Raw genomic sequence first — 23,156 nt, forward strand, 5'->3', positions numbered from 1 at the left:
TTAAAATATTGGGCGGCAAGTCTTTTCAAAAGGATCTACAAAGAAATTCAGGAGAGAGGAAAGGATTTTAATTCTGTCAGATAGGCTTTCATCAATCAGTTCTTAAGATCACTTCTCTGTTTTTTTCTTTAAAAGAAAACCTAGTCCTTTTTCCCAATTTAACTGGCCCTTGTGAGATTTCAACTGTGATGGTTAGTTTGATTTCTTCAGTTTGAACAACTCCCTGCTTTCCTGCTTATTTCTTTCTGAGATTGAAGTTTGCTTATCTATTGGGAGAATCACCTTCTCTGGAATAAAGAAAAAAAAAAAAAAAATATATATATATATATATATATGAGAGGGATTTGATCTTCAGTATTTTCAGAGATGTCCCTTCCCAGTTTGCCAGCCACTAACCCTTTCTTTTAAATTCCCAATTAACTATGTGATAGTTGATTTTGTTGATTTTGTTGATTTTTCAAAGTCTGAGAAGAAAGGTTTCATGTGGATTTTTGAGAAATTGCTACCGGGCCTTTTTGAGAGATGGTAACAGGTTGGGCCCAATCCAAATTTTCTATTTGATCTGTCTAAAACGTAACTGCCATCCATGTGGCCATTTTTATTCCTATCACTTTTGAAAAAGACGTGGGCTGGGCTTTTTCTCTCTCCCGATCCGATAATTTGAAGCCCAGTTTTGGTTTCATAGGCCTTTGAGAAGTGGGATGTGTATGTGTCAAATTAGGCCCAAACACTATTGTTTTGGGCTCTATCGTTATTAGATTAGGGCTCTTGTTCGTTCGTTGGAGAATATTTGATATATTTATTCAAAAATTCATTTTAACATGACATATGATAATAATAATAATAAAAAATTTAGCATATTTTTAGCATGACTCTACGTTTTTCCCTATTTGCCACATATATTCTATTTTTATCCAGCACTTTTCCCACAATAATGATCCAAGCACGAAGATGGCGGACCAATTTTGGTCCATTGACCAAGTCAAAGGCCAACTTCCACTTTTACCTTTTTCTTCTTAACCGCCCTTTTTTCTGTTGCTCCCGTTCCTGGTGGCAGGTATTATCCAAAATTAGATTTACGACCTAAGCCAACTTGTTGCCACCTAAGCTCCTTAGGACACAACATTAATTTTTACTACCACAAATCATACAACAGTCCTACGTGGCGTCACCTGATTGGCCAACTCCTCATCCACAATTACCACCCCACAAAATATCCGGGCTCAAACATGCGCAGCAAATCCAATTTTTTCCCTTCGATTTTTTAACTAAAAACTGAAAAAACAGCAAAAAAAGGAAAATCCCAGGTTGTTGCTATTCCTCAGATTTCAAAGCTGTCGGCTTCCTTCACACCTGGTTTTTCCTCTTTATTATTTTATTTCACCCTATATGTAAAGCATGAAAGGCTCATCAAGAGGTAACCGCATATTCTCCGAAGAGAACAACATTCGTGGCCAGAAGTTCGACAAGTTGCAGAACTCCCCAGAGCATAACGACTCCACTTTTACGATCAGTAGCCCCCCAGACTACGGCCCGGATTACTTAATGGGCGCAGAGGAGGCAGCCCCAGCGTCTCCTCTCAAAAAGTCCCCGTGGTCCGCCCATATGAACATTAGTGACGACAAGAATAATAGTAACGACTCTTCAGACGAGAGCTTCTCACCCAACGTGCTCATGGGCTCGCTGGTGCGCGAAGAAGGGCACATATACTCGCTGGCCTCCTCTGGAGACTTATTGTACACGGGTTCGGATAGTAAGAACATTCGGATTTGGAAGAAGCACCACGAGTATTCGGGGTTCAAGTCGAATAGCGGCCTGGTAAAAGCGATCATCATAGCTAGGGAGAAGATTTTCACCGGTCATCAAGATGGGAAAATTAGGGTTTGGAAGGTGTCCTCCAAGAACGCAAGCCATCACAGGCGGATAGGAACTTTGCCAACGTTGAAGAATTACATAAAGTGTTCCATGAATCCTAGTAATTACGTGGAAGTGAAACGCAATAGTAAAATCCTATGGATCAAGCACTTTGATTCCATCTCATGCTTGAGCTTGAGCGAAGATCAGACGTTGCTTTACTCGGCCTCCTGGGACAAAACGTTTAAGGTTTGGAGGGTTTCAGATTTCAAGTGCTTAGAGTCAATTACCGCTCATGACGATGCAGTTAATGCCTTGGTTGTTGGATTCGATGGATTGGTCTTCACCGGATCCGCTGATGGAACGGTGAAGATTTGGCGAAAAGAGTTACAAGGAAAAGGGACAAAGCACTTCTTCTCACAAACCCTTTTAAAGCAAGAATGCGCGGTCACAGCATTGGCTGTGAACTCGAACGCCACGATCATTTATTGTGGATCGTCTGATGGGCTAGTCAACTTTTGGGAACGGGAGAAGAACCTCCAACACGGCGGAGTTTTGAGAGGACATAAGTTGGCGGTTCTTTGCCTGGCCACGGCCGGGTGCTTGGTATTCAGCGGCTCCGCAGACATGGGGATTTGCGTATGGAGAAGAGTAGATGGGGACCACATTTGCTTGTCTGTGCTGACGGGGCACACTGGGCCGGTGAAGTGCTTGGCCGTGGAGAGAGATAATGAGAACTCAACATCCGGAGAGAAAAGGTGGACAGTGTATAGTGGGAGTTTGGACAAGTCGGTGAAGATGTGGAGGGTTTCAGAGCAAGCACCGCCGATGGTTCCGAATCAGAAGCACCAGCATTACACATCGGATGGATATTGTGTGCCAATGTTGAGCGCGGCGCCTAGCTTTTCTTCTCGTGGAGGGAAAATGGGTTCAAGAAGATTTTAGGGTTTGATTTATGTATGACCAATTTATTATGATGGTGTTTGCGTGCATGTGATCAATGGATGGGACTTTGTGCATGCTTATAACATGTTCGTCGATAGAAGGTTTGGCTCGGTGGGTTTGTAAAGCTAAATTTTTAGGGCATGAGTGGGATGCCAAATTCACCACTTGTTGATCTTGAGGTCACAAATTAACAATAACATATATACTGTGTCTGAATGATTTATTTGCGTAGCTATACATTTTAATTATGTTTTCGATTCTACATGTGTTTTGTTGGTCTTCTTTCATTAAATTCTATCTACTTTATAATGATGATTAAGACTTCACACCATCTTTGATTCCTATATAAATGCTTCGTTGGTATTGAAACTAACGAATGTGAATCACCAAAAGTCTTCTCATACTCGTGACAATATGGCAGATCTTAGAATATCTTACTTAATGTTTAGTAATTTTCGATGGGTATGATATATTTAGGTTAGGTGTGAGGAATTTCTCTCTCTCTCTCTGCTGCAACTTGCAAGCAACCTGCCTTTGAATTTAACTTTTGGTGGTTTTGGACCATCAGATTATGGATACAGGTGAGTCAAAGATGAAAACAAGTGGATGAATATATATTAGTTACTGTACTTGTACATCGAACTTTTGTAATGAGTTGGTTGATTTATGAGAAATTCTACATTCCTATTTATTAATGCTGGTGTTACTGGTGGCCACCAACCCAATCAAGGCTCCTCATTTTCTCTAAAATTTCTCTCATCTCCACAGTCCTCTCCTGGTGCCTCTACATTCCTATTGACTAATGGTGGTGTTACTATCAACCTCCATTCCTATTTTCTACTCCTATCTCCCTATTAATACTCATCATAAAATTATATATATAACTAATTGTCTTTTCTCTTTTTGTTGATTGTGAATGATACATTTCTCTATATTTGTGATTAGAGGTGTTAAAATGGATTGGCTCGGCCTAAGTATGATCCGAGTAAGTAAGGTTCGACACATCACGACCCGTACTTTTAGGCAGGTTGAGATAAGATAGTTCTGCATAATGAGTTGGGTCAGCTTGAAGCCCAACAAGCCAGCCTGTTTAAAGCCCACTTTTTAAAGAACTAAAACTAAACGCATATGAAAGCGTTGAGTAAAAAAGACTTATGGAAAAAAGTACTTCGTATGTAAGTAGTCTAAGCGCTTTGATCTATCAACCGTATGCAACTCAATATATCATTAGGGTCGATAGATTGAAACACCTCCCAACTTATTTGTTCTCCTATTAATCTTGGGTGATGATTTTCTCATTCTCCTTTTGTCCATTTGCACTCCTTTTTTTTTTTTTTTTTAATACATTTTACTATAACATACAACTTCTAATAAGAGAGTGTAAGTGGACAAAAGAGAAGTGAGAACATACAATTTCCAAAAAAAAGAAATGTAAGTTGACAAAATAGGAGCATGAAAAACAGCTACCGTAATCTTTGAATATATATGCAACTTATTGACGTTTAGTAACAAATTCCTAATTCTTGCTACTTTGATTTATGGCTTAATTTTGTATATGTCCCATGTGCTTTCAAACTCATCTCAGATTACCACTTGTGTTTGCAAACGTCTCAAAGTACCTCCCAACCTTTTAAAAATCGTCTCACGTTACCCGTTCCGTCAGTTTTTTTGACGTTCCGTTATGAACGTTGGGCCTCATTTTCTTTTTTCTTATTTTTTTCCTCCTTCCCCCCTTAATTTGAGAACAGTAGCCCCTCCCCAATCGGTAGATTTTCAATCGCTTATTTACCCTTCAAAACACAGAAATTTCTCCAAACCAACACAATTAGCAGCAAGAACAGCTCGAGAGGTTGAAAAATCATACCTGGATCAAAGCAAATGGTGCTCGGAATCACCCAAACGAGCGATGGAGATTTTGGGTAAAAACTGGCCAATTTCTTGCTTGTTTGGCGATCCAGACTGTTGTTGGCAGCTGCTGAGATGTGAGGCTGGTAGAGGAGAACAAAGGGGAAGGGTGCTGTTCTCGAACAGTAACAAAAGCTGTTCGAGCGTCAAAAACTGACGGAACGGGTAACGTGAGACGGTTTTTAAAAGGTTAGGGTGTACTTTGAGACGTTTACAAATACATGTAGTAATCTGAGATAAGTTTGAAAGCACAGGAGACATGTACATAATTAAGCCTTGATTTATTTATTATTTTTATAAAATAATTCTAGCTACTTGATAAGACGCACGTTATACACGAATTGTAACATTTACGGACTTTGGGAAAAATGGTGGTGGTGGGTTCAGTAAAAATGCACTATAATATATCATGCATGCAGACAAATGAAAAAAATTTGCTTTGAACTTTTTTAGCACCACCTTTATCTAATAACCATAAGATTTAAACTAGCCAATCCAATGCATATTTTGCTTATCCATACAGTATAGAAATGTAAGGTCGATATCGTTATATATGATTTGAGTCACAAATTTGAACTATATACTTGTGGATAGTGTGTATATATATATATATATATGTATAAGTGCAGAGGTGGGGTTGAACTACAAACAATTTAAGAATATATATATATATATTTTAAAATACAAACTATAATCTAAACTACAAGGGGATGAGGCAGTTCTTACACACACAGTATCAAGGTGTCACATGAGTTCAAACGTAAGACCATTAATCTATATATCGAGACCCTTTGGCCATACTATGTTGGCTTCTTTTCACTTTTTCTTAATAGACTAAAACACTTACAACATCACAAGTGATGTAATCTCTATAATATCCAAACTCAACCAATAAAAAATATATATGATATAAGACATTTCTTTATATTCTCACACTGGAAACATTATATTTGTGACTTCTAAAGAATAAGAATCCAACACAAAGCAAGTCACGCATTTACCCTATTTACCGCTTTTTATAAGAGGGATGCTTAAATACCAATTCTCATGACACTTGCTGGTCAAATATTATTGCAGTTCAAATTAGGTTTTGACATATTGAAAAGTTCACCATCACACAAGATCCTAACTAATCTTTAATCATCTAATAAAATAGATGGTTATTGAATGAAGGTGTTTTTCAACAACAATCGTATATCTTATTAGATCAGTATCATATGAGATGAAACAAGCATTTCAAATATCAACGAGACATAATTTAAAAAAATGAAATTTCCACGAATATATCTAAATTTCATCGAAGGCATGTATCATATGTAATTGTTGTAAATTTTTCATTTTATATCTGTTGAAATATATATATATATATATATATATACAGAGAGTTCTCAAATAAGCTTATTTGAAGGACAACCCTTGTATGCCCCACTCTAAATTGTATTTCACTAATCTAAACAGTCTATTTTGTAGATACTCATTCAAAGATCATCTCTACAAAAAATTATTTGAATTCGATATCATTTGATTACTTATTTGAGTTATTGAAATTTTAGTACTTTCTTAAAACATCGTATTCATTGATTTTGTAAAACACAATTGAATGTTGAAACGGTTTCAAATTTGTCTAATTTTTTGTAAAGATGATCTATGAATAAAGACCTAAAAAATAGATGGTTTGAATTATTTAAAAAAAAAATTGTAAAATATTTTAAAGCGTCCCTCAAATAAAATTATTTGGAAATCCCTCAATAGAAGGAGATATACATGATCGAAGCCCACTTTCATAATTGGAATTTCATGTTTAGAACAAGCAGCCCATTATTGCAGATTTCATTGCAGGAGAGAGCATTAAATGTAACTGAACTCAACAAAGCAACAGAGAATCCTATATCCAGTTCCACGCTCAGAAAATTGATTGGCTGCAACTCCGCCAAAGCAGAACGACATCCCCACAGTAAAATATAAAAAGCGCATAAAATAAAAAGTCCGTAATGCCCTTTCGTGGTCCTCTTCGATACCAACGCCACGGCAAAAAAGACAAAAGTACCCCAAACTGGACCCCACCCCTCTCCACCAACCCAGAAAAGCAAAAAAAAAAAAAAAAAAAAAAAAAAGTAGTAAAAGATTCCAATCCAAAAACCAGCTTGCTGTATATATTTTTTCCTCACTTCTCCGCCTGTCACTTTCTCTCAGTCCCCCAACTTTCCAAACACATTTTCCTTCTCCCCAGACGCTACCCTCACCTTCTCTCACCTTCAGCTTCCCATGAAAACTTCTCCTCTCTCCTTTTCCCAATCCCTTTCCTCCATTTTCACTCCACTCTCCACCAATCAAAATTCAGCCAAGCCATTGCCTTCCTTGTGAATTTGTAGTTTCAATCCCGAGCTCATGTTCTAGATGATTCTGTGCCGTTCCTGCTCAAATTAGGGTTTCGAGCTAGATTTCGACGACGCAATGCCTTCAGGAGCCGACGATGGGGCCCAATACTCGTTTGCTATGGAGTACAAGGGTCCTCCGGTCAATTACGATCTGCCCCGGGCAGTTCCGATCAACGTCGATAGAATCCCGGTAGCGGCGGTGGTCGGACCGGTCTCGCTGCCTGAGAAACTCACCTTACCCGTGGTCCAGCCCGTACTGGCACCCAAAACCTTCTCCAAGGAGCTCAAAAAATCTACTGTATCTCCCACTTCCGTTTTCGATCGAAGCAGCGAGGACGACACGAAGGAATTGGAAGGCTCGGAATCGACGGTTTCGCCGACTTCGGTGATTGGATTTGAGGAGAGAGTTGTAGAGAGTGGGGTTGGCTGTGCGTTGTCTGGTGAGTTGAGTAGCTCTGGTGCGTTGGAGTTTTCGAATGGGTTAAATTACAGGTCGGGTGAGTTTTCGGATGTGAATAATGGTGGGAAGGAGAGTCTGGACTTTAATAGCGATTCGAATCAACCCGAACCCGATCCTGATTGGGCCTCAACGGAGTCCGTTTTGAGCTTGGACTATCCGTCGTCGCGGGTTTCATCCAGTAAGGCCTTGGATTGTGATGTACGACGGCCTCCGCTTGTGACGTTTCGGGACATTGAGTCTGATGATGGTGTTGATGAAGAGGAAGCTGAGGTTGTACAGGCCAAGCGGGAACCTCAAAGCAAAGGGAAGAAGAAGACGTGCTATCGGTGTTTTAAGGGGACCAGGTTCACTGAAAAAGAGGTTTGCATTGTCTGTGATGCCAAGTATTGCAGTAGTTGTGTGCTTAGAGCAATGGGGTCGATGCCCGAAGGTAGAAAATGTGTGACTTGCATTGGGTTTCCTATTGATGAGTCTAAAAGAGGGAGCTTGGGAAAGTGCTCTAGAATGCTCAAGCGGCTGTTGAATGATTTGGAGGTTCGACAGGTGATGAAAGCTGAAAAGTTTTGTGAAGCAAATCAGCTGCCGGCGGATTATATTTGTGTGAATGGACAGCCTCTTTGTCATGAGGAGCTGGTTATATTGCAAACCTGCCCAAATCCACCAAAGAAGCTCAAACCAGGAAACTATTGGTATGATAAAGTTTCTGGTCTTTGGGGAAAGGTGAATATGGTTTACTTGATTCGTTTTGTTGTTTCTTGTTGTCTTGTCATTGTGCTAACACCCTTTTGAAATTTCGTGTTGCTGTGGAATTTTAACAGGAAGGGCAGAAGCCTTCCAAGATAATTAGTCCCCATCTTAGTGTTGGGGGTCCCATCAAGACAAATGCTAGCAATGGAAACACACAGGTTTACATAAATGGTCGGGAAATTACTAAAGTAGAGCTTCGGATGTTGCAGGTTGAATAGACTTTCTAGACATATAGAATAATTGTTGCAATTGGTTAATATGCACGGTTAATTGAAACTTTTCTTCAACATTGCAGTTGGCAGGGGTTCAGTGTGCTGGTAACCCACACTTTTGGGTGAATGAGGATGGGTCATACCAAGAGGAGGGCCAGAAGAACACTAAAGGATACATATGGGGAAAGGTATGGTTTCTGAGAATACTTGCATTCATCATTTATGTTTTGTTTGCTTCTTTAGATTTTCATGTATATTAAATTACTTTTAACTACTTATTCAGGCTGGAACAAAGCTAGTATGTGCTGTCTTGTCACTACCAGTCCCTTCTAAATCTTCAAATCCTTGCGGAGAACCCCTGAACTATGTGGGTACCAGAGTCGTTCCTGATTACATTGAGCAGAGAATACTTCAGAAGATCCTTTTAGTTGGATATAATGGTTCCGGAACAAGTACTATATTCAAACAGGTGATTGATACATCGGGAATTATGTGTGTAATGGCTCATACTTGCTATTCTGTTTATGTGAAGATGACTTGTCTATAATAAACTCTGAAGCTGAATAAATTTTGTTGTTTTAAGTTTCAAGAGATGGATAATATCTCCAAATCAACATGTGTATAACATATGTGGTTTGTAAGTTAAATCTCGCTTCAATAGTGGTGCATAAAATAATTACACTTTTTTCCTTGCTTCTCAAAGTCTAGTTTACGTGTTGACAAAAAAAAATGAGAAAACAACTTCTAGTCAAGCTTTATGCCTTAAATTTATATGCAGTTGTTATTGTTCAAGCATACTTTCTGAAAACGGTAGTTTTGTTTTCATATGGATTTTGAATTGTATGTGTGCTACATGTAATAGCACACATACTGGAAAAGAATAGTCATTGATTCTTTGTTTTAAGATATCTTGACTAGGATGCATTTCTTAGCCAACAGGTTTGCACTTGGTTTTCAGTTTCAAATTCATATCCAGTCGTTCAGAATGGAGCTCTTATTCTGCGCCAAATTTTGATAAACCCTTACAAAGTACGTTAACCTTTTGTAATTATGAATGTTTGTTCCAGGCCAAGATTCTATATAAAGCTATCCCTTTCTTGGAGGATGAGCGTGAAAATATCAAGTTCACAATACAGAGCAATGTGTATGGCTACCTTGGTATACTCCTTGAGGGCCGTGAGCGGTTTGAAGAGGAATGTTTGGATGAGATGAGGAAACAATGTTCTTCCAGTCAAATGGATGCTAATGGTATGATTGTATATACTTTTATAACTTTTTCCATCTCTTTGACTTTATGCATGTGTGCATCTGCATACCCGTAGTTTATGTTGTTCAGAATGAGAACTAGATAACGTGTTTATAAGATATTTATATGTTAAAACAATTCTTGGACAGCAGATTTGACTTTATGTAAATTCCACTTTAAGGAATTCAGTTTTCTTTTTTTGCATTGATTGATTAACAATGTATTATTATAATTCTCTTAGTCAGGTTGGCTAGTCATGCATCGTACTTGGAGAGGCTTGCATTCAGAATAACCATGTTGAGATTGATATATTGCTTTAAAAAGTTCTCTTCTGGTTAATAACAGGGAATAACGACAAAACTCTTTACTCCATTGGGCCGAGGCTGAAAGCATTCTCTGATTGGCTTCTCAAGACTATGGTGTCGGGCAATCTGGAAGCCATTTTTCCAGCGGCTACTCGTGAATATGCACCATTGGTTGAAGAGTTGTGGAAAGATTCAGCCATTCAGGCCACATACAAGCGGAGAAGTGAATTGGAAATGCTACCTAGTGTTGCTACTTATTTCTTAGAGAGGGTAAGATGATGCTGTGTGCTCCTGTGTTTAACTCTTGTAAATTGTTTCTGTGGTACTCATGCTGTTCAATAGTATTATCTTGTGCTTAATCTAATGGACTGGTTCTGTTAATTGTACAAATTTTGTATCAACTAATGGGGACTATAGGAAAGATGGGGATGCACAATGTCTGTGGAGGAAGAGATATAATTGTGGTTGTAAGATAGAGTGAAATCCTGTAAAATATGCTGATGTATTATAAAAATAGTACAGAGAGCAAGAGTTGGGGCAACTGATTAGGTTGGGAGTGCCCTTATCACACATCTCTAACTAGGCCATTTTGCAGATGCAAGTATATGATCATATCCTTAGACACGTTTTAAGTTGTAGTTCAAACAAACAAAATTGTGCGAATGGGGAAGATGTACTGGTTCGCTCTAGTCAACATGCGTTAAAAAGACCAAGTGGATGCTTAATTCTTAGGTCTATTTTTGGCTCTGGAAATGCTTGGTTATCAGATAATTGCTTGTCCTTCATCCGTTTCATAATGTATTACTCCAAATCTCATTTGTGGCTTGCAGTTTATTATTATGTTTTCTAAAATTGAAATTTTCCCTTTTCAGGCTGTGGACATATTAAGAATAGACTATGAGCCCTCGGATCTAGACATCCTATATGCTGAAGGTGTAACTTCATCTAATGGGCTTGCTTGTGTGGACTTCTCATTTCCCCACTCAGCATCTGAAGATAGCATCAACACTAGTGATCAGCATGACTCTTTGCTTAGGTCTGTTACCCTGTTTATTTCACACTTCAGATGACCCTGAGTTGCTTACTTTTTGTTTTTTGTTTTGTAAATAATTATTTCTACTGATAAGCTCATGTGTGGGTAAGTGTTGGTGAAAAACCATGGAAATAGATAGATTAGATGCTTGGAAAACTGAAGTTAAAGCTAGAAATGGTAACATAAATATATTCAGTTAGTTTCCTTGTACTGTCGAACACCTTGAGTTGACTGCTACTTTCATATTCTCTTTTTCACTTCCACTGGTCACCGAGATGATGTTTACTTCTTGCTTTGTTCACTTTGACTGATCATTAACCTTTCTTTTATCTGGTTGCTTCGTAGGTACCAACTTATTAGAGTAAATGCAAGAGGACTAGGAGAAAACTGCAAATGGTTGGAGATGTTTGAAGATGTTGGAATGGTCATCTTCTGCGTGTCCTTGAGCGACTATGATCAGTTTTCTGCCGATGGGAGTGGGTCTTTCACAAACAAGATGTTGCTGAGCAGGACTTTCTTTGAAAGCATCGTTACTCATCCGACCTTTGAGCAGATGGACTTCCTTTTGATTCTAAACAAGTTTGATTTGTTTGAGGAAAAGGTAGAACGGGTGCCGTTGAATCAGTGTGACTGGTTTGACGATTTTCATCCAGTGATTACCCGTCATCGCTCGAATAGCAACACCAGCAGCAACAACATTAATAGTAGCCCCTCATTGGGTCATCTAGCATCCCACTACATTGCAGCAAAGTTCAAGAGGCTCTATTCTTCTCTAACAGGGAAGAAATTGTACGCTTCCGTGGTGAAAGGCTTGCAGCCTGATAGCGTGGACACAGCTCTTAAATATTCAAGGGAGATTTTGAAATGGGATGAGGAGAGAGCCAATTTCAGCTTTGATTATTCGGTCTATAGCACTGAGGCAAGCTCCTTTTCACATTGATGTTAAAACTGAAAAGGCTTGTAAATGAGTTTTACTCTAGTGTGACATTTATCAATTCCACTGTGAATATAATGGTTTGTATATGAGCAATAGAAAAGATCGTTGCCTTCAAGCAGGCCTAGCAGCTTCAAGATTTTCAAGGTCATTGAGCATAATTCTTAGAACATATTTTTAAAAAGAACAATATTATACAAGAGAACATGCCCTAGAAAAGCTTCTGCAACTGTGCCTGACATGCATGTGAGATAATCCTGATATTATTAACAATTCTTATCAGGAAAACAAAAGCAGGCTTCTTTCACAAGAGAATTTTTGTACAGAAATAAAATTGAGAAGAAAAGAAGTTATGGATAACCAATAAATAGGCAATTTCATTCTATATTTTGCTCTTCCCCGGGCCTACATCTAATACATGAATCAAAATAAAAAATCAGCTGCAAATACAAAAATTACTTGTACATGAAATAAGTTACATCTGAGTTTTGTTGTATAATCCCCAAAACTCTCCATGCTATGAAGGAGAACCAACCACACCCGAAGAGAGGAAAAAGCAAGAATCTCTTAACATAAAGGAATCTTCAGTCATCTACAAAACTGTATCGAATCTGTTCTTGCGAACTCAATAAAATGTTTTTCGTAGCCCAACCCAAAGTCAGCATTTGCTTGTTCAAGAGGCACATATTGCATTGTGCACGGCACTTGCACTCCTCAATTAATTTAGACCACTCCTTCAGAGCTGACTCTAATTCATCTCCAGCATCAAACAAATTCTCCCACCTATACTTGTTCATAAGGAGGGATTTGCGGATATAGCATGCCTACATAGCATATTATCACACACATTCACACAAAAATGAGGAGCCAGCATCACACCAATTTAGTAACGGTTCAAAAGTTTTTCTATTTCTTGAAAAAAGTTAATTTTACCTGTAACAAACCCATGACAATATCTGTTGTGCTGGCTCCTTCCCGTACACAAATAAGGATGCCTTGCTACAAATCATGAAGGGAAAGAAATTAATATCATTAGAGTATGATACATAAGCACATGAAATGTAGGTTGAACATCTGTTAATATACTTACTCGCCTACTTCTAATTCTTGTGTAGAAGATCTCCATGGATATGAAGTAATAATCCTCACCGCTTGTAGAACACATTGTCATCATGGACAACTCAGGGATCTGATTCTTGGGATCCAAGTACCCTATTCTGATAGGCCATAATCCTTTGTCTGATTCAAACCGTAGTTATTGGCCTTAAGCTCATAGGTGCTTGCATAAAAAGCAAGCCACTGAACAAGGTTATAAGAAATGCATGTGAAAGACCTAACCTTTGCTCCTTAGGAAATCAATTCCTTCCTCTTTACTAACTTCTGCAGGTGCAGGAACATAACCTAACTCAATCCAAGTATTTAGTATAATTTCAAGTCTATCCTGTACACAAGAACCAAGCAAAAGCGAGACGCGGAAAATTAAGATACTTATTTATCAGGAAATTTCATTTAGTCCTCTAAATAATGGGTAATGAGGCAAATGTTGTGCAGGCTACTAACAGAAATAAGATGGAAGAAATAATAATCACTCACCTTAGTTAATGTTTGTAAATGGACATGTTTAAGCCCTTGATATATTGCAAAGAGGTCAATCACTGAGAAAATGGGGTATACAAAAAAGGGCAAGGCTGTTTGCAATCTGGCACGGCAATGACAATTTAGAAAAGCATGCAAAGAATAAGATTTGATAATCATAACAGTGAATTCATCAAATAGGAAGAAAAGTCAAGTAATGGAAGCTGGAAAAGAGAACCTTTGGCTGTTCTTGAACAACATATTTAACAGTGCAGCGAGCAAAAGGCCAAGGTTATCAAAGCACACTGTTTGAATCTGAAAAAATTCCAACAGTCAAAATATGTTTTGTTTCAAGTATACAAAAGATAATTAATTTCTAGGAAAGATTATAGCACACCTGTGCCTTTGCAGAAACTTCACCAAGGTTATCTGCTATTGCAAAACTTCGATGAACAGCAGACTGCACATACAGAGGAAGAACATTAACACTCAAAATGAGAAGGAGCCAAAATCCAACCTCATACAACTTTAGCAAGAAAAAGTGTCTCAGTTCTTACACCAGTCGCTAGATAGCAAGCCAAGCTTATTTGTTTTGCCATGTTGGCTAAGGATGCCAGAACCAAGAAGTATTGCGGAAATGCAGGGGTCAACAACTCAACTCCAAGGCTCAAACTGAATAGCACTGATGTTGAAAACCTAACTCTCTTCAAATGAAAAAACAGAAGATAAATGAGTTGCTGAAGCCTGATGCTATCACATTCTAATGCACAAGGAGTCCATGTTACAGAATTTCGGACTTTGTTTAGTTTTAATAAGACAACCAAAGTACAGTGCTTACAACCTCCTCAAATAAAGAAATTCCATGCCATAAAGATATATTTGAAACCAATTGAAGACGGTCTTTCTGCCCAAATATTACTGTGGAGTAGAAGTCATACCTTCAAATTGGTATCAAAAGCAGATGCTAGACTAGCAGTGTAGATGCACCTACTCAGCCGTCCAAGTCCCTCCTTCAAGAGCCAATTAAGGGCAGCAGCTGCTGGAAGTGAACGAGAGTACCCAATGCCAATAGCTCGAAACATTGCCTAATATCAGTGCATCCCCACGTATAACGAACCATATCAACCAAAATTTATACATATCTTAAAATTAAAATCGTTTATAATTCTATCTTATAAGCATTATAATCCTAAAATTATCAAACCTCACAAAACCAGCGTGTAAAATCTCCTGACAACTTATTTTGGTTTATTTCACTTCTTCATTCTGTACATTTCAATCAACTAATAAAAAAATAAGCCTTTTATCACATAAATTCGTACCTGAGTGGCGAGGACCTGTAATGCCGAGCTGAAAACCCGGTGCAAGAACTTCCATTTCACATAATCCATGTAATTTCCACTAACTTGTTTAGGGATAAAGAAATCCCTAACAGCCAAACTACAGATTCTATACAATTTTCGAAACCCATCTTCGAAATTGAAACTAAACGACTCCGCACCGCCATCTACTCCAACTAACTGCAAACAACTGCCATCCCAGAAGTACCTAGAAACTATACCTGACCTCCGAATCACCACCGGAAGACGACCCGGCTTAGCGGGTCCTGGTTCTTTGCCAAGGCTTTCTTCTGGTTCATATCCAATTGAAGTTCTCAATGAATTGGTAAAGGTTGGGGCTTTGAAGCAGGTTTTGAGCTTCTTGGGGAATGGTCTCTGAGCTGTGAATTGGGTTTCATGGATTTTCCTTGGAGGTGGAAACTGGTGGGAGTTGGAGGCTGTGTAGAAAGCAGATTGCATGAGAAATGTACTTGGGAAAATAGGGTTTGTAATTAAATGGGTCTAATTTTCGCGCCAAGTACTGGGGACTTTTTAGTAGTGAGGGTTTAAGGGTTTTGGAGCTTAAACAGAACCAGTTAATACTGACTGAGCTAACTTACCGTGAGAAACAGACGAAAGAGAAGTTCCTCAATCCCTTGTGTTTTTTATATATATATATTTTTTTTTATAAAAGAGGAAGCAGAATTTTCTAAAACATAAATGAGAGATAAGATTCGCCCAACCTCACAAAAGGCAGTCACGCCCAAGACTCACTTATTTTTCTTCTAAAAAATCTTTTATTTTCAGTTTTATTAAGGGAATATTTTTTAAGAAGTTATGGAAAAAATTTAGGAGATGAATACAATAAACATAGCTTGCATTTGGGGCGAAAGGTTTAACGAGGGTTGTTTTAAGTTGATCTCATCAAAATAGTCATTTTAATGCTCGTAATGGGGAGCTTCAAAATTTCATATAAGCGATATTTAGACGACATACTTTTGGCAAAAAAAGAAAGAAAGAAAGATAATAGATGACATGCTGAGGTAAATGTTCTCAACTACTTGCTGCTTGCATACTCTAAAAAACCATTGGCTAAGGGAACTAGTTAAGCAACCCAACCTAGGCATTACCGGCCACATCCAAGTCCATAACTGATGAGTCTTCACAAAACTCACACCATCTCCATTTCCTTCAAACTTGGAGGCTAGATAGACCAAAGTGAAATCCTTGGAGTCTCAAAATACATAAGAAATGAAAGTTTATTTTTCCTTTCTTAAATGTACAGAAATAAGCCAAAACCTGGAAGTCTATGGCTCAAAAGCATCTGGCGTCGCATGCAAAACTGCCCATCATACTGAAAAACGAACTCAACTGTTGCATCTGAAAATAGAAACTTTCATCACAGCATCATTTCTGTCAATCAGCTCAAACACACAAACATCTCCCACTTTCAAAGCACGATCCCTTACAAACTGGTACCACCCTGCAGAGAGCCTGCTAGAGTTGCGTTTAGAAATACACTTCACAAGCCACCTCCTCTTTGAGTCTTGAAGCCTGACATACTTTTTTTTTCCAATACAACTATTATGAAAGCTCTTTGGTATAACCTGCAAAAGTTAGATTAAAAAGTATTATTGCATATATACTATCAATATATGCACCAATTGAAGCCTGACCAAAATAAAAGAAAGCTAGCCCAACAAATGAATATAATTATGAGAGAAAAGAAATCCTAACTGAACAAGAGCACAATAAATTTCACAATTCTTCAGTAGCAAAATTCGAACAGCACTAATGCTTCTCCAAATCATCATGCTATGGTTGCAAGAAAAATGCAGATATGATCGATGACGTGAGCAATATGATTTCCAATCATGATTCATGACAGTCTAGATGAAATCACTACTTTCAAGTTTTTTTGTTTCTCTTTTCTTCTTTTGTAAAACTAAGTCAAAATAAAGAGGTAGCGAACTATTGTATACTTATATGCATCAGAATGACGGGTCCAATGTTCATACCAGTCTTCCCTTGTTCACATATGCTTTATGCATAATAGCTCTGAAGAAAGGATGCTTAGAAGAGAATTTTTTGGCTGCTTCAAGAGCTTCACTCGGATTTTCCATTTGAGCCCTTGAATAAAAATGCTCTGTAGAACCCAACTCTCCTGCATGAATTAACTAAAAAAATGAGCATGTGCAGTTTTCCAAAGGGTTTTAAAACTTATCCATTCAGAAACTTACTAGGCAACCCAATTTCGGAATCCTCGTTAAGTTGATCCTCTTGAGTATCAGGCTCATCAATATCCATCGATGTATCAGATTCAACATCAATTACTTCATTTTTTATGGCACAAATGGCTTGACTAGTTGTAGTTCCATCAGCTGAGCCAAAGCCCTGGCCATCTACATTCTGCGTTCCATGAATTGCATTATCATGTCCCTCCTCAAGGGATCTGTCATTTTTGCTAACTGCCATTACAAACTCCTTTTTGCACCCATTTCTTCCATATACGTCAACATCAAATTTCGAATTTCCAGCATATCGAAAAATTAGAAATTCACAAAGCTTTAAACCATGGTCGTGCACAAATTCCTTCCAACCCTTTTGGAAAAAGAAACCATCATTAACCTTTTCCACATTTACATTCCAAGTTCCAGCTGGGGTCCGAAGAAGAGACCTCCGAGGTACCTCTCCAGCAAAATGCACGTAAAAAGCCGGAGGGATTTTCTGTAACAAAGGTGATTAGGATGCAAATGGAAATTTATATCAGACCTAACATTTGGTAAATTACCTTGGTTCATAATCACTGTGAAAATAGCAAAAAGAAAAAATATCTACAAAAAGAGCTACTGTAGAAAACAGGAATTCATATGAAGACTAATGGGATAAAATAAAATGATATCATAAATTAGATTCTAGTAGTACCACAAACACACTCAGACAGAAAATAAAGCAAGAAACTTTAGTATTCTAAAGTTTTGAATCAAGAAAATTTCGAAACCCTCTCTATCCATAATAACAAAGTAAGGTCATTTTTATTTTTCTGTGTTAAGAATTAAGAACATGGGGTTTTTCCTTTTCATGTGAAGCTATACTTACCAACTGGTTGGAGAAGTCATGTACAAGAGCCTTGAAAAAGGAGGGTTTTCTTCTTCTTCTAGCCATCACGATTTTCTCCAACTCCTTTTATGATCTCATGTATTTCCTTTTTCTTCTCTTCTCCTGTCGTCTTGTGAATGGAGGAACGGTCTTTCCCTCTAGTCAGAAAGTAGAAGCGCGTCGCCATGGGGATATTGTGTATACCACAGAGTAACTTTATGTCGGCTATTAGCCGATCAAGGCCCAATTCTATAATGAATTAATTACTCTGTTGCCAAATCAAAAAATAAAATAAAAAAGGAAGGTTAATTTCATGGTCGAATTCTCTTGGGAAAAATCTCCTCCTCAGCTTGTCTGAAAAGGAAAACATGCCTAGAAAGCAAAGGAAACAACTCTACTGAATTCAATTCTTCTAATCTTTTATTATTCCTTGTTACACTATATTAAGTTCAAGTTTTATTTCATATTTTGCTATCATGAAAATATGAGATAAGGTTGGTTTATGAGAAACTGGCAGTAGAGGTGGGCATCAATCTGGCCAAAATCGATGAAAATAGGCGAATTAAACTGTAATTATCAATTTGGTTTGGTTTTGATCTAGCAAAAGTCAAATAGTTTAAAAATCGAATCGGATAGTATATGGTTTGGTTTTGAGTTTTGAGTTTTTATGAACCGATCTAAACCAAACCGGAATGTTTATATGTATATTTATTTATTTATATTATATTTTACATGTGTAATACTTTAATTAGGTAATAACTATATATGAATATTTGAATTGAGCTATATTAGTTATTGAAATTTGAAGTTTCATGGCATATTGAGCTTTAAGATGGTTTCGTACTCTAGAAAATGATTTACGTATGAAACAAGTTGTGAATTTGTTAATTGTAATTGGGCTAACAATGTTGATAAAAATGCAAAAAGAAATAGAGGCCCAAATTGGCCGAATCAAACCGTCTTCAATTAGTTTGGTTTCCTTCATAACTTTTGTCAAAATTGAACCAAACTAAACCGTTATATTGTAATTGGTGCGGGCATGGTTTTGAAGAGTAACCAATCCAATTCGGACCGTGCCCACCCCTAATTGGCATGAGTGTGATTGATCTAATCCAATCCAATCCAAATCTGACTTGAAAGTTTGGATATTGGTTTTGTATAATGGTTGCAAACCCAACTAATTTGATTTGATTTTCATTAGCAAAAACAGTAAATTGCACCAAATAAGTTAAAATTTGCTAAAATGTTTCCACCAAAATCATTGATAGGAAAACTGACCTTGTTGGGAATAGGAAATTGAACCTCCTCTCCTTTTCATTAGGCCTTCTTTAAACCACCAAAGAAAGACAAAATTGCATTGACATCTCTTTTATCCCGAGCAAAAAGTTACTCAAACAAATAATGTGCCTGTCCCTTAGAAAAATAAAAAACAAAGAATTTGCCTTTGCAAATGCAAACCAACCACCACTAATCAGAAAACTTCACAGGCCTGGTATATCTCTGACCTAAAGAGAGGCAATTTGTTCCTCCTATTTATACACTTTGAACACTTTGAAAAAAGTTTAGAGATCTAGCAGATTGATGCCTATATTCAAATGAATTGTTTAAGAAGACGTTGAAAATCAAAATTAAAGGAAGAGTTATACTGTGTCACTACACCCCATGAAATCCATAACATAATGTTCTTTCAGAAGACCCAGTTGAAATGTGATCAAAACAACAGAGGACAGCAACTTGTACTGCTTAATTATGTTCGTACTTCTTTAAATTTGGAGGCGTCCACTGCCTTCTTTCGGAGAAGAAGCACATCATGAGAGCTTCATCTATGAATGAGGCTTCTCTTTTAATCACCTGACTTCAATTGATCCTCCGGCCTGATTTGCCTATCCTAAAACAAAAAAGAAAGAACAAAATATGTCTAAGTTATGCAGAGGGCAGACCAAAAAGGAGTAGAAATGCACAAAATAACAGGTTACTTGCCTGGTGACGAGGTGCAACTTGAAGCTTCTGTCTTGCGGTAAAAGACAGCTTCAAATAAAAACTCAATCTTGTTAATCAAGACAAAGACACACATGTCACCAACTTCTAATTTATTATCTCGGCAAAATGTCATGAAACCACCACCGAGTTTGGCTCTTTCACCTTCAATTGCCAACTTGACAGGCCAAGTTTTCCCATCCGAAACCCGAAGAGTAACGGTAGCTCGCTGCTCGGTGAGATGTGTCCTGCCAAAATTACGTGGCAAATACTGAAAGAAGAAGGAGGAAAACAAGAAATACAATAATAAAGTATATGGAGAGAATATCTATGATTTAATTTGCTCTGTAAATGTATCATTGCTTAATTATTGCACACAAACATTTATAAACAGAAGTGAACATAAGTACGAGTTGAAGCTTACCATATAACCTCTACGGATGTACGAGTTCTGTATTGCACTCTTGAAAAATGGTTTTTCAGAGTTGAAGCTATTGTTTCGCGGAAGAGCAATAGTTTTTCCAGTACTTGTAGCCAATGGATGCATTGATGTTTCAGATTCAGTATCGGTTGCTTCATATTTGATGGGATCAATTGAAGGCAAATTCTGTTTTCCATGATGTCTTGGGCTCCTTCTGTGAATTACATTACCATGTCCCTCTTCATGATGTCTGCGGCCCCTTTCCCTAATGGCTGTTACAAACTTTTTTTTGCAGCCATCTCTTCCATAAATGTCAACATAGAATCCCAAATTTCCAGCGTAACCAAAGACTAGAAACTCACAAAGCTTTAAAACACGGTCGTGGACAAATTTCTTCCAACCCTTTTGGAAAAAGAACTTGTCATCAGCCTTCTTCACATTAACAGGAGGTCCGAAGGTGGGACTTCTGAGGTACTTTTCCACCATCAAAATGCACGAGAAATGCTGGTGGGATTTGCTGCGACAAAAGTGAGTAGGATTATGTAGATAGAAACGAACTTTGTGAGAAAATCCCAAATATATAATCTTGAGCCAATCATCAAACATATCAACAACCTTTATTCACAAACATTGAAATTTTTGGGGCTTTAGGTTAAATGGTCCCTGAACTTTGACTTGATTCACATTTTGGCCCTCAATTTCCAAAGTCGTTCTCGTGGTACTTTTAACTTTAGTTTCGTTAGGACAAAAGGTCATGTCATTAGTTTTGTTAACTTTTTCTATTAAATGCAGGGGTAAAATGGTATTTTTGTATTATTTTTAATTTCCACCATATGAATATTCCAACAAAGCCATGGACAACCTCCACCCAGCACCAAGCCAATTAACCCACCATCTCGGCAACAACTGATGGCGCTCCTACAACCTACAACCCCCACCCCCACCCAAACCATACCCACCCTACTTGCGATGGCGAGGATAGGAAGAAGGTTTTTAAGTTTTTATTTTTATTTTTTTTGGGTGAAATGAATATTCAGATAGTGGAAATTAATAATAATACAAAAACACCATTTTTCCCCTGCATTTAATAGAAAAGATAACAAAATTGACGGTAGGACCATTTGTCCTAACGAAAGTGAAATTAAATGACCACGAGAACGATTTTTTCATAAGAAAGGGTGTCACTTATGATAAACAACTCAAAACCTTAACCATTTTACAGATTCTACAGATTTTTTCATTGGTAATTAAGGGACTTAAAAGGATGAAGACCCCATTGCATTGCATAACCTAATTTGACTCCAAAAGACAAAATATTATGAACACAAAATATAGATAACAAACAAACAAAATACGAACTCAGTTTAGAACTCAATGGGGTAAGTAACTACATCAAAAAGGGAAAAAAACTAGCAAGATATCATTGATTTTCAACGATAAGATATTGGTGGTCCATACTCCATACTTCATAGAACAGCCAAAACTGATATCATTGATTTACAAAGTACTATTGTACGACCTTTTCCAACAACAAAAAAGCACTATTGTTCGACACCCAGTAAAGCATGCAGCTTTAGTATTCTATCTAAACTGTTGATTCAATTGACCCAAAAACAAAAACAAAAACAAAAACAAAAAACTGTTGGATTCAAAGCTTAGGTTTGGATCATCAAAACTACAAAACCCACTGTGATAAAACAAGCTTAGGTTTCTCATTTCCAGTAATTGAAAGGATTTTTTTTTTTTGAGGGAAGTGTAGAGCAGACAGAGAGTACATAATAGGAGGTGGACTTACCAGCTGGTTAGAGAAGTTGCCTACAAGAGCCTTGAAAAATGACGGTTTTCTTCTTACTGCACTTGATTTTCTTGCCATCCCGATCTTCCGTCCCCTTCTGAGAAATGTATTATCTTCTTTTTTTGCTTTTTGCTGGAGAAGCGTCCAAAATGTTCACTTTTTCCAAGTTATGTTTTGGTTTTTAAAAACAATATTTGTTGATCACATTTGCTGACCAAACTCTCCTCGCCTCACCAGTACCTATATTTTACTCCTTTGTTAGCTTATTTTATACTTTATATTTTGGGAAATATTCATCTTTTTATTAAGTAATAAAAAAAGAAAAAACTCTGGTCTTTTTCTCGTTTACCTAAATTAATTACAATTCATGTGATGCGAGAAGTATGTTAGGAATTATGGATTATATACCATTTGTCTATGGGAAAAGTGGATGTTCATAAAGGGGTAGCGCTCTCCAAGTTGCACCCAGACACTTCGAGATGAAAACCTCACACTTGGATGGATCCATGGGACCTTGATTAGGGAAGAGTCAAGAGGAAGTGGGCCGGCAACAAACTAGACACATAATTGAAATACAAATTGTACAATGACTATAGAATACAGAGATGGATTAGATATTGACTTAAAAAAGTATAGAGATCTTCTACATTGATGCTTTTTCAAAGAAATCTTCAAGATGAAGTTGAAATTTCAAAAACAAAAGAGATTCTTAGATCTGTGCCTTTCTAAGGTGATCAAAAACAACAATGGAGGACAAATATATAAGCAAGTTGGTATCTGCAGGCCTCCTCTGCCTTCTATTTTCAGATTCAACATGGTAGTATTCTTGGTGAAATATTCAGCTTCCTCAATTACTTAATCCATCAGGCTACTCTTTCAATTTTTCTTATTTGGCGCGAAAAAGGGCAGCATTAAATAAAGGTTTGATGTTGTTAATCAACTCAAACACAC

General features: G+C 37.5%; 5 protein-coding genes across 6 annotated transcripts; 2 read left to right on the plus strand and 3 right to left on the minus strand.

Annotated features, from left to right (window-relative positions):
- Positions 1–1,381: 1,381 nt before the first annotated feature.
- LOC103340005 (Transducin/WD40 repeat-like superfamily protein) lies at positions 1,382–3,074 on the plus strand. The gene has a single exon (XM_008243367.3). It carries the CDS (start codon positions 1,399–1,401, stop codon positions 2,797–2,799), a length of 1,401 nt encoding a protein of 466 aa, XP_008241589.3. The 5' UTR covers positions 1,382–1,398; the 3' UTR covers positions 2,800–3,074.
- Positions 3,075–6,881: 3,807 nt separating this feature from the next.
- On the plus strand, positions 6,882–12,137 carry XLG1 (extra-large G-protein 1). Its single transcript, XM_008243365.2, has 8 exons — positions 6,882–8,262; positions 8,361–8,498; positions 8,585–8,689; positions 8,785–8,970; positions 9,569–9,749; positions 10,093–10,322; positions 10,925–11,088; positions 11,431–12,137. Exons 1-8 carry the CDS (start codon positions 7,159–7,161, stop codon positions 12,023–12,025), a joined length of 2,703 nt encoding a protein of 900 aa, XP_008241587.1. The 5' UTR covers positions 6,882–7,158; the 3' UTR covers positions 12,026–12,137.
- Positions 12,138–12,353: 216 nt separating this feature from the next.
- On the minus strand, positions 12,354–15,755 carry RUS4 (root UVB sensitive protein (Protein of unknown function, DUF647)). 2 transcript variants are annotated; one of them, XM_016796217.2, is made up of 10 exons: positions 14,917–15,755; positions 14,533–14,679; positions 14,152–14,298; positions 13,992–14,054; positions 13,833–13,909; positions 13,613–13,718; positions 13,358–13,460; positions 13,110–13,258; positions 12,953–13,018; positions 12,354–12,843 (listed from the first exon to the last, which is right to left on the minus strand). In XM_016796217.2, exons 1-10 carry the CDS (start codon positions 15,391–15,393, stop codon positions 12,604–12,606), a joined length of 1,575 nt encoding a protein of 524 aa, XP_016651703.2. In that variant the 5' UTR covers positions 15,394–15,755; the 3' UTR covers positions 12,354–12,603. The 2 variants fall into 2 exon arrangements, with proteins under 2 accessions (XP_016651703.2, XP_016651704.2); XM_016796218.2 differs by having other exon boundaries at positions 12,569–12,802.
- A 154-nt stretch (positions 15,756–15,909) lies between these two features.
- On the minus strand, positions 15,910–18,346 carry LOC103340001 (B3 domain-containing transcription factor VRN1-like). Its single transcript, XM_008243363.2, has 4 exons — positions 18,013–18,346; positions 17,154–17,640; positions 16,932–17,077; positions 15,910–16,520 (listed from the first exon to the last, which is right to left on the minus strand). The coding sequence occupies exons 1-4, from the start codon at positions 18,076–18,078 to the stop codon at positions 16,281–16,283; spliced, it is 939 nt and encodes a 312-aa protein (XP_008241585.2). The 5' UTR covers positions 18,079–18,346; the 3' UTR covers positions 15,910–16,280.
- A 1,274-nt stretch (positions 18,347–19,620) lies between these two features.
- On the minus strand, positions 19,621–20,896 carry LOC148914631 (B3 domain-containing protein At3g17010-like). Its single transcript, XM_089043264.1, has 3 exons — positions 20,414–20,896; positions 19,993–20,260; positions 19,621–19,895 (listed from the first exon to the last, which is right to left on the minus strand). Exons 1-3 carry the CDS (start codon positions 20,894–20,896, stop codon positions 19,870–19,872), a joined length of 777 nt encoding a protein of 258 aa, XP_088899390.1. The 3' UTR covers positions 19,621–19,869.
- Positions 20,897–23,156: the final 2,260 nt, after the last annotated feature.

The sequence above is a fragment of the Prunus mume genome, linkage group LG8, assembly GCF_029339155.1.
Source record: "Prunus mume cultivar Tortuosa linkage group LG8, ASM2933915v1, whole genome shotgun sequence".
NCBI classification, from domain to species: domain Eukaryota; kingdom Viridiplantae; phylum Streptophyta; class Magnoliopsida; order Rosales; family Rosaceae; genus Prunus; species Prunus mume.

What these genes read in the sequence shown, in the direction of transcription:
- LOC103340001 (XM_008243363.2), bottom strand. Translation starts at nt 18,078, where the DNA reads ATGGCTAGAAGAAGAAGAAAACCCTCCTTTTTCAAGGCTCTTGTACAT. An exon ending in ATGACTTCTCCAACCAGTTG is followed by an intron (nt 17,641 to 18,012) that starts GTAAGTATAGCT and finishes CCTTTGTTACAG; the next exon opens with AAAATCCCTCCGGCTTTTTA. An exon ending in ATGTGAACAAGGGAAGACTG is followed by an intron (nt 16,521 to 16,931) that starts GTATGAACATTG and finishes TAACTTTTGCAG; the next exon opens with GTTATACCAAAGAGCTTTCA.
- LOC103340005 (XM_008243367.3), top strand. Translation starts at nt 1,399, where the DNA reads ATGAAAGGCTCATCAAGAGGTAACCGCATATTCTCCGAAGAGAACAAC.
- LOC148914631 (XM_089043264.1), bottom strand. Translation starts at nt 20,896, where the DNA reads ATGGTGGAAAAGTACCTCAGAAGTCCCACCTTCGGACCTCCTGTTAAT. An exon ending in ACATCCGTAGAGGTTATATG is followed by an intron (nt 20,261 to 20,413) that starts GTAAGCTTCAAC and finishes TTCTTCTTTCAG; the next exon opens with TATTTGCCACGTAATTTTGG. An exon ending in AAGTTGCACCTCGTCACCAG is followed by an intron (nt 19,896 to 19,992) that starts GCAAGTAACCTG and finishes GTTTTAGGATAG; the next exon opens with GCAAATCAGGCCGGAGGATC.
- XLG1 (XM_008243365.2), top strand. Translation starts at nt 7,159, where the DNA reads ATGCCTTCAGGAGCCGACGATGGGGCCCAATACTCGTTTGCTATGGAG. An exon ending in AAGGATACATATGGGGAAAG is followed by an intron (nt 8,690 to 8,784) that starts GTATGGTTTCTG and finishes CTACTTATTCAG; the next exon opens with GCTGGAACAAAGCTAGTATG. An exon ending in CAAGTACTATATTCAAACAG is followed by an intron (nt 8,971 to 9,568) that starts GTGATTGATACA and finishes TGTTTGTTCCAG; the next exon opens with GCCAAGATTCTATATAAAGC.
- RUS4 (XM_016796217.2), bottom strand. Translation starts at nt 15,393, where the DNA reads ATGCAATCTGCTTTCTACACAGCCTCCAACTCCCACCAGTTTCCACCT. An exon ending in CTTGCTATCTAGCGACTGGT is followed by an intron (nt 14,055 to 14,151) that starts GTAAGAACTGAG and finishes CTGTATGTGCAG; the next exon opens with TCTGCTGTTCATCGAAGTTT. An exon ending in ATTTACAAACATTAACTAAG is followed by an intron (nt 13,461 to 13,612) that starts GTGAGTGATTAT and finishes TCTTGTGTACAG; the next exon opens with GATAGACTTGAAATTATACT.